The 10,331-nt window shown below is 37.7% G+C and overlaps 1 protein-coding gene across 1 annotated transcript; it reads left to right on the top strand.

Annotated features, from left to right (window-relative positions):
• The first annotated feature begins 8,699 nt into the window (after positions 1-8,699).
• On the top strand, positions 8,700-9,074 carry LOC143621962 (uncharacterized). The gene is made up of 2 exons (XM_077093228.1): positions 8,700-8,819; positions 8,871-9,074. Exons 1-2 carry the CDS (start codon positions 8,700-8,702, stop codon positions 9,072-9,074), a joined length of 324 nt encoding a protein of 107 aa, XP_076949343.1.
• The last annotated feature ends 1,257 nt before the right edge of the window (positions 9,075-10,331 follow it).

The following is a 10,331-nucleotide window of genomic DNA, read 5'->3' on the forward strand; positions in this document are numbered from 1 at the left end:
CAACCTTGTTTGTCAGGCAAGCCATTACCCCGACCCAGTCAGTCTTTAGTTTATCAAATCCCCCGATACATCATCCAACTGGTGTGGGGTGATGTTAAGGCTCGTCTGACATCTGCTTTGGTGATTCTTAGTTTCTTTCCAACTACCTTGGTTGTTGTTGTGATAGTGTCACCATCTTTTACTGTTCGGGAGTTTGTCCAAAATTCCTCAATCCAACCCGAGCGAATCTCGGGATTAGCGGATATTGCATGCATAAGTGGACACTCACGAAGCCCTCTGATCATTGAAATAAACACTCGATGTTTTCTCTTCCTCGGCAGATCGAGTGGACAGTACTTATTGTGTTGATGCAAATACATCATTAAAAGAACCATTAGGACTTATAATCAAACAATAAATCAAAGTATATTTATACACAAGAACTTAAAATGAAAGAAATATATAAAAGGAGAAGTAAGAAAAAAAACGTAGGAAAAATGGCAAGTATAAACAAGTCGAGTCGAATTTTTTTTAATTGAATCAAGTTTAGAAAACTCAATTCAACTGTAATAAATTCGATTCAGTTAGATTTCATGAGGGTAAAACTTGAAAATTTCCAAGTTTAAAGGAATCGAGTTGAGTTTTGGTGTAATCTAGTTTCATTTGAGTCAAGCTTCATATTAATCGAGTCGATTTTCATTTGAGTCAAGTTTCATTTTAATTGAGTCAATTTATGAAAGTCGATTCGATTTAATCAAAACTCGATTCGATTAAAATAAGCTCGAGCTGAATTTTATGTTTATCCAAAACTCAATTACCTTTAAATTTGGGTTCTTTCGGACCCAACATACACTTCTGAGCAACTTTTATGCACTAACTTAAGCATCATGAGGGTTAATCGAATCCATAATGGTCCGAAAACCCTCAAAAACCTAAAAACTAGACAAAACTTCTACAAAATTTAAATTGATTCAGTCCAAAGGCTCATAATATTGTCGATATGAAGGTTCTAACGTCAATTTGGACAACAACAAACACAATAAGGTCCTTTGATTCTCCGATAGTTCAGTTTTGAACCGTTAAAAGTGAGAACAAGATTCATTAACAAGAAGGAGATGTTACCGATGGTGAAGGATCCATTTGAGATGATTATCAAGTGTGAGACAAGAGATTAAAGCGAATTTGTGATTGTGTTTGGGTTTAGAAAAGAAGCGGTGGCGACTGTGGTTTTAGAGAGAGAGAGAGAGAGAATGGGAGTATGTGAAACTGGATAAGTAAATGAGATTTTGGTTTCCCCTTTATATAGGGTCAGCTTATCTCGCGATAGGATCAAAATCTCTCGAGCTTAAACGATTTTACACTATCAATCCTTAAACTCTGAAAATATTTACTTAAACCCGAAAAATATTTATACACCGGATCCAAACACTTAAATATATACAAGATATATTTTTGTTGGTCCATACATTGACAACATTTGCATAATGGGTCCTTTAATAAAGCAATTGAAAATGAAAGGGAAGTAAAACAATAAAGTAAGTGAAAGTTATAAATAAATAAAAATAAAAGTAAAGAAAAGTAAAACAAAACAAAATAACCTAAAATAAAGTTTTTCAAGTTAAAAACATAAAAATAAAAAAAATAAAAATAAAAAATAAAAATTAAACATATGGGAGTAAAGATGAAATTAATATTATATTAAAGCTATTTACAAGATTTTCTAGTTATAATAATATTTTTGCAAGAAAGATCATGACATGAAATCATATTGCCTGATAACGTCCTAGATCGCACTTATATTTCAATATTATTATGTCAAAAACCCAAAGTCGATTGCAGATATATTTTGTCCACTTTAAACTTAACAAGTATTTTGATGTCAAAGTGATACGTTAAGGTATGAATTAGGTACAATGCTTGTGTAGTCCCCTTTTAATCTGGTAAGTATTTTCGGGCATAATTTGTGTTCACATATCACCTCAACTTGACTTAAACATTTATTATCTGATCATAGTAAGCTTATTGACACTTTTGGCACTTTACTTTGTACACATGACTCTATTTAGAAAGATTAAAACAAAACAGAAGTTCAAGGCCTTAACCATCATGTCGAATAATACCATATTATCGCGCAGACAAAGTATAAAGATTGAACAAAAAGAAAGAAAGTAAAACAAAGCAGAAGATTCAGGGCCTTAACAATCAGATCTTATATGACTACAAACAGAGAAAGTCTAAGGCTTGAATCAAAATAAAGGAAGAAATAAATTAGAAGTTAAAAATCCTAAGACAAACTTCTTTTGAACTTTCTTTTTCTTTTCTTTTCCGACTCTTTTTCTTTTTCTTTTCTTTCTTTTCTTTTCTTGACGCTTTTCTTGACACAATAAAGTTAAATTGACACTTGATTTTATAAGACAACTGTGATCAGGTAAAGAGAAGCTTGGGCATGACATGTTATTTACATTTTTGTCTTCATTGATATGAGTTTTATTGGAGTCGGCAACCGCTTCGTGTAACCACTAGCATAGGAGAGAGTTTAAGTTTGTATCACTCTGACACTTACTCATTTGTCAAGCCAATCTACATATCAAGCAATGATCTTGTTTGCTTTTGATCTACTATTTTCTTGTGCTTGGATCGTTAAAGATCTTATCATTTTCCAAAGATTGGATCAATTTCTCAAAATTTTGTAATTTTTAAATTATCCGACTCCTTCTTAACAGGATCTCCCTCTAAATGGGAAAACATTTTTGATTTTCTTAAAAGAAAATAAAAATCTTTTTTATAAGTCAAGCGACTCAAATTTTGTTTTTCTTAAAACAAACTAAAAATAGTTTTGGTAATTTAAACTTAACTCATTTCTCCCTCTAAAATTGTGAAAATTGGGCACGATCGAAGGCTTTTGTGAAAAGATCCACAATTGTGATCGGAATGGACCCTATCAATATTGCAGTTATAGCATCGGAGCTTGTCTTTATAAAACCCTATTCTAAAGCTATTCATGTCGTATTTCTTCATAAAGTTTGTGGCACAATGGACGGTCATTGCCATATAGAATCTGATATCCATCTTCTCTAGATCCTTCTCATTTATCTCTGGAATATCTCCTTGTTGGAAATATGGTGGCAAAAGGTTTCCTTGCATCATATCCTCATGACTGGCCATGAAAGCATGAAAAAGGGCAATGTCTGAGTCATCAATCTGCGCGGGTGAATAACTTGAACCCCCTGAGTTGTTGTTGGCTGGCTTGCTGATCCTTTGAGCTTTAAGTGCTTGTTCAATAGCCTTGTTCACTGCATCCTGGAACGAGTTTGATGAGGATGCTGATGCTGGTTGGTTTGCTGAAGTCTTGAAGGCATTATGCTTTTCAGATTGAGTAGCATAACCTCTCATGCCATCAACAGTATGAACTGTCGGATGAGACTGGCTAAGAAAGACCGTGCCAACACCAGAATCCGTAGAAACACCTGCATGATTCAATGAGATGACATGTTTGTTCAAACGCAACTTATCATCCATCACAAACGAGTTTATAGTGGACGTTAAGTCTTTCAAGGTGTTGTATTCAAATTCGTGGTTGTCTTGATAGTCATGACACTACTATTACATGTGTAAGGAAACGAATTCAAAAACTTCTTGCTCACTTCTGAGTACTTAAGATTTATGTCGGCGCTTCTCATCTTGGTGTGGAGGGTCTCAAACCGATGAATAAGGGATGTAATAGATTCCCCCTAAATGTGGTTGAACATGTTGAACTCACCCTTTAACATACCCGTCTTACTTTCCCTCATATCAAGGTTCCCTTCAAATTTCTCAACCAAACCATCCTAAAGAGCTTTGGCAGTTGTGCATTCTCTGAGTGTTTGAGCAATGTCAATTGATATAACGTTTTATTTATATTAATCCCGTGCAAGGTTGTAAAAGTCGTTAGGCGGTCCTAGGCGGTCGATTGGGGAGTTGCGAGTACTCGGGAGTAATCGGGGATTACTCGGAAAATACCTACGGAGTACTCGGCCGAGGCGGGGAGTACTCGATCTAGGCGGGGAGTAATCGGGGAGTACTCGGTCGCCTACTCGGGAGTTTTACAACATTGATCCCGTGTACATTTTATTTATTATTTTATTAGCTTTGTTCGGTTTTAAGTAAGATTTATACACTACTAACATGGTTTTATGTTTTAGGTTTCGTGTTGTAATTTCGGTGAAAAGAGGGCGAAAAAAGAGCAAAAACAAGCCGAACCGGAGAACTGAAGGATCAGGAAATGAACCGGACCGGACCATGAAGAGAACCGGACCGGCCAGCCCCCCTTCCACATGCCAGAGCACCTTGCGGCACGGCGGCCCAGATTTCCAGAATGTTCGTTTCGTTAGCCGATATTCGTATTTGTGGACACCTGTTGCCTATATAAAGACCCCTAAACTCACCATTAAGCATACCCTGAAGTTCCAGATGATTTTGGTGAGTTTCGAGGAGTCCGAGAGCATATTTTGGTAGCTTTGGAGTCGAAGAATCAGCTGGTGTTGCGCGTATTAGTTGAAGATGAAGAACACGGGTTTTATTTTTTGTTTCTTTTGTTTTCGTTTATTTTACGCCATGAATTCTTATTTGCTTGTTTTGTGTAAACCTAAGATGCAAGGCTAAATTGCATGAACTATCTAGGCTTAAGATGAACCTACTTTGATGTTTTGATTTGACTTTGGGATTGTTTATCGTTATGGTTTTTATGGTTTAGTAAAAGATTTACTTATATTAAATAGATGCATATGGATGCTTAGGATTGTTTGATGAGTTTTATTCCATAGTTTTCCTTGATTATTGTTTGTCATACGATAGGATTGCTATTAGGTCAATTACTTCGTTTTTTTGATTATTTTATGATTGATGTCATGATAAGGTCATAGGAATAATATTGTCAAATAAACCTAAGGGTCCTGCTAACCTAAAATCTGTAAAGTGCTAGGTTATTGATAACTCTTTACAACTTAATCTTTCTAAATTTAGTTCTTTGTTAGGGGTCCGTCTAGGGTTGATTATTTATTATTGTTTATCAAATCAATTAAATATAATAAATTGTCTTTGATTTCCGCGCTGTAAGGTAGGATTTTGTTATAAAGGAACTAAATTATAATTAATTAGGTAACCTTAAGGGAACTTGATTTTCAATACTGGTGTGCGTTAAAACTTGTTAGAAATCCATAGGTGTCTCTTGAGAAGGGTCAGGGGTCCTGTTCGAGTTTTCTTTTAAGTGTCTAATTTACGATCCCAGTCCATAACTAAATATTTTCCCGAGTCAATTCATTACTGAAATTTACGGGATTATAGCCTAAGTAGTTTTCTCATCATCATCATCATCTTATTTTAATAAACTTTGCTTTCATTTAACTTACTTGTTTTCTTAATTAGTTTTTAATAATAGTATTAAATTAGTATTTTAAATAAACCTCCCCCCCCCCAAACAAATATAAATAATAAGTCGTGTTTTCTAGTCGAGTCTAATTAGCTAATAAACGTAATTTAAAGAGTCTCGTATGTTCGATATCCGGACTTACTTAGCTTTACTAGAGTCGATCGGTTCACTTGCCGGTTAGTAGTTTAGTCAAGTTTTAGAGAGTTTAGAGTATTACTTAGTGCTTATTATTAGTTAATTTAGTTAATAATTATTAAACTACTTCAAGAACATCAAGTTTTTGGCGCCGTTTCCGGGGAATCTTGGTAATTGCGTTATTAGCTTTGATTGGACTTACTTGCTACATACGTGCTACTTGTTTTGCTTACGTTTTGTTTCAGTCGTAGGAGTCTAATTAAGTCTAGTTTATTAAAGGCAATTACTACTCGTATAAAGGCAATTACTACTCGTAGTGGCAGGGTTTTGGGTCCCGAGGTGTGAAGGAATGAGGTTGAGGTGGAAGATGAGGAGGTGATGGATGAAAAGATCGGGATGGAAGTACCGGGAAAAGTGCAGAACACCGCACCAGTTGCACCGCCAGTAGAGAAGAAGCCAGTTGAAGTTTGGCCATCACCTTTGGTTGACCACTCTCGTATCCCGTATCCCACTCACACAAAACACCAGAAATATACGTGGGAGTATGGGCATTTTCTTATATAAGGATCGTAGAAGAGCAGGAGTATCTGTGGGGGCAAGTGAGGCACTTATCGATGTGTATGATGGGAAGATCACGCTTCGGGTTGGTGATGAGAATGTTACTTATGATGTCGCGAGGTCGATGAAGCATCCGAGTGATCAAGATGATTTCAGGTCCGTGCCATTCGGTTTATTTTATTAATTCTTTTATTGCAGGTGTGGATAGCTGTTTTAACTATATTTGTGATGCGGATCTCGTGGGAAGTAATGGTTTGGTAGATTGTGATGATTTGGGTGAGGGTGAGTCGTGTGAGGACGATTCGGATTGTGATGAGTTGGTTGAGATTTCGGGTTTGCCCGAGATGATACAGGTGAATGAGATTAGTTGTAAGAGTGAGGCGGGTTCTGAGGAGAAACCAGCTCCATTGGAGTTGAAAGGACTCCCGTCACATTTGGAGTATGCGTATCTCAATGAGGGCTCGAACTTGCCCGTTATTGTGTCATCCAAGCTGATGGAAGAACAAAAGACGAAGTTGATTGAAGTGTTGAAGTAAAAACATAAGGGGCCGATTGCATGGAGACTTTCCGATATTCAAGGTATAAGGCCCTCTTATTGCACGCACCGGATTCTAATGGAAGATGAGTACAAACCGATGGTGCAACCGCAAAGACGTCTTAATCCGAATATGCAAGAGGTGGTCAAGAAGGAGGTATTGAAGTTGATGGATGCCGGGATGATTTACCCGATTTCTGATTCTCCATGGGTGAGTCCAACCCAAGTTGTCCCAAAGAAGGGAGGTATGACTGTTGTGATGAATGAGAAGAATGAGCTTATCCCTTCGAGTGTGGTTACCGGTTGGCGAGTGTGTATTGACTATCGGTGATTGAACGATGCCACCCGGAAGGACCACTTCCCGTTGCCGTTTATTGATCAGATGTTGGAGTGTTTGGCAGGTCAGCAGTTTTATTGTTTTCTTAACGGTTTTTCGGGTTATTTCAAATTCCCATTGCATCTGAAGACCAAGAGAAGACGACTTTTACATCTCCGTATGGCACGTTTGCGTACCGTCACATGCCGTTTGGACTATGTAATGCTCTGGCCACCTTTCAGCGTTGTATGGTGGCCTATTTCAGGATATGATAGAGACGCCCATGGAGGTGTTTATGGACGATTTTTCGGTTTACGGTAATTCTTTTGATCATTGTTTGGCTAATCTTGAGAAGATGTTGAAGAGGTGTATCGAAATGAAATTGATGTTAAATTGGGAAAAATGTCATTTTATGGTGACGGAAGGGATTGTGTTAGGTCATAAGATCTTGAGAGATGGTATTGAGATGGATCGGGCAAAGATTGATACTATAAGTAAACTTCCTCCACCGACGAATGCAAAGGCGATTAGGAGTTTCTTGGGTCATGCGGGATTTTATCGGAGATTTATCAAAGACTTTTCCAAATTACCCACCCGATGACCCGATTCCTTGAGAAAGATGTACCATTTGTGTTTGATGATGAGTGTGTGAAGGCGTTCATGTTTTTGAAAGAAAAACTCGTAAGTGCTCCTATTCTTTGTTCTCCCGATTGGAGCTTGCCGTTTGAGCTCATGTGTGATGCTAGTGATTATGCGGTTGGAGCGGTTTTGGGGCAAAGGCGAGATAAACATTTCCATCTCATCTATTATGCCAGCAAGATGTTGAATGATGCCCAAGAGAACTACACCACCACCGAGAAGGAGCTCTTTGCCGTTGTTTTCGCATTTGACAAGTTTCGCTCGTATCTCGTGCTTTCGAAGACCACCGTTTTTACCAATCATGCAGCCTTGCGTTTTCTCTTTCATAAGAAAGACGCGAAGCCTCGTCCTATACGGTGGATTCTTCTACTTTCTGAGTTTGACATCGAGATTAAAGATAAGAGGGGTGCGGAGAACTTAGCGGCCGATCATTTATCCCGCTTAGAAGACCCGAGGAGAGAAGTGTTGCGTGAGGAGGACATTGGAGATACATTCCCTCACTAGTCGATCGATTTTTTTGCGGCTGAGAAGCAAGGTATGCCATGGTTCACTGATTTTGCTAATTATTTGGCTAATGGTTTTGTGTTAGAGGGTATGACTACGCAACAAAGGAGGAAATTCTTCCGGGATGTGAATAGGTATGTGTGGGATGACCCGTTTTTGTTTAAGATTGGTGGTGATCGGATTCTAAGGAGATGTTTGACGAAAGAGGAAAGTTGGATATTATCAAGCATGCTCATGAGGGGTTGACTGGAGGTCATCATGGTGCGCATGCTACGATGCATAAGGTGTTTGATAGTGGGTTTTATTGGCCGACAGTTGTTAAAGATGCTGAGGAGTTTGTGAAGCGTGCCAATGAACAGGTAATATTTCATCCAAGAATGAGATGCCTCAAAACGCCATTCAAATTCTTGAAATCTTTGATGTTTAGGGCATCGATATCATGGGAACGTTTCCCACATCGAACGGTAATAAGTATATTTTGTTGGCTATTGATTATGTGTCAAAGTAGGTGGAAGCCTAAGCGTTGGCTACGAATGATGAACAAGTTCTTTAAGAAGTTGTTTACTCGTTTCTGTACTCTGAGAGCTATTATTAGAGATCGGGGCACCCATTTTTCTAATACCGTCATGGAGAAAGCGTTGGCTCGTTATGGGGTTACTCATCGTACCTCTACTGCTTATCATCCTCAAATGAATGGTCAAGTTAAGAATGCAAATCGAGGGGTGAAGAGGATTTTGGAGAAGACGGTTGGGTTTAGTTGGAAGGATTGGTTGGAAAAATTAGACAATGCATTATAGGCATTTCTAACTGCGTACAAGACTCCGTTGGGTACCACACCATTTATGCTTGGTTATGGTAAGTCTTGTCATTTGCCGGTTGAGTTGGAGCATCGAGCTTATTGGGCATTGAAGACGGTGAATGTCGATCTTACCGAGGCCGCAAGGAAAAGATACTTTCAGATTCATGAGTTGGAGGAGCTTCGGGATGTAGCATATTCCTGATTGTTGAACATCAAAGAAAAGACAAAAGCTTTACATGATCGGCGTTTGAAAGGCGGTAAAGAGTTCAAGAAAGGCGACAAGGTATTATTATGTAACTCTGGTTTAAAGTTTTTTACACGAAAGTTGAGATCGAAGTGGACGGGACCGTATTTGGTGAAAGAAGTTTTCCTGTATGGAGTGGTAGAGTTGGAGAATCCGGATAATGGAACATCTTGGAAGGTAAACGGTCAGCGCTTAATGCACTATCTTGGAGGACCGGCAGAATCTATCGAGATGGTTGAAACTCCACTCGATCCGTCGCACTGAATTGTCACACATGGTTCTTGAGTGAATACTCAAGGGTAGAGTTTGTACATCTTTCCTATTTTATTTCTATTATATTTTTATTTTTCCTTGAGTCACTAACATAGTATTTTGTAGTTTTTATTTGTTTTTAAAAGTTTTGAAAGTTTTGAAGGAAGATAGTGAGAAGATCCCCTTGAAGTATAATGCAACATTCAAGTGTGGGGATGGAGCAGCAGGAGCCGTATACTTTTCTTATTATTTAGTTGCTGCTTTTATTCAAGTTTGTTGGTTGGTCTGGTTCCATACTTTGAATGATTAATATCTATCGAGGTTGATAAGATGAATTTTTAGATATTGTTTGTTGTTGCCGCTTCCGTTCGTATTACGAGAGAAGAAGATACTAGTTGCTGAGCACGTTCGGAAATGGTGGGCATTTATGGAAGAAGACTTTAGCATCGTACTTCACTCGCATATTATCAGCTAAGTCTTTTCCTTTTTACTTCGTTTTTAGTTTTTAACTTTTAGCTTTGTTTTGTTCTTATTTATTTTTGTATTTTTAGGTTTTATTCTGTTTTTTCTTTAATTTTTGAGTCGTGTTTCTGTCCCTGCATTGAGGACAATGCAAATTTTAAGTGTGAGGATAGGAACACATGTCTTTAACTTGATTTGTCATCTTTATTTAAAAAAAAAAGTTTTTAAAAATGTCCCTTGATTTTGTTTCTTTTTGCGTATAAATGGGAGATGAGGATACTTATCGGGAATTGGTTTTTCAAACCACTAATAATAAAATATAATTAAAGAACACGCACTTAACTTGGAATGTGTCGGTAGGCTCAGCCTTGAGAATGAAAGGGCAGTTTGATAGTTGGTTTTAACGATAAAATAAGTGGGAAACATGTTAAGTCTGTATAAAATACGAGATGAAAGGTCGGCCATACTCAAGCCTCATTTTTAGTTGGATTGTAGAAAATT

This window comes from Bidens hawaiensis, unplaced genomic scaffold, assembly GCF_021521415.1.
Source record: "Bidens hawaiensis isolate Kalapana, Puna unplaced genomic scaffold, B.hawaiensis_p1.1 tig00003004_1, whole genome shotgun sequence".
NCBI lineage: Eukaryota > Viridiplantae > Streptophyta > Magnoliopsida > Asterales > Asteraceae > Bidens > Bidens hawaiensis.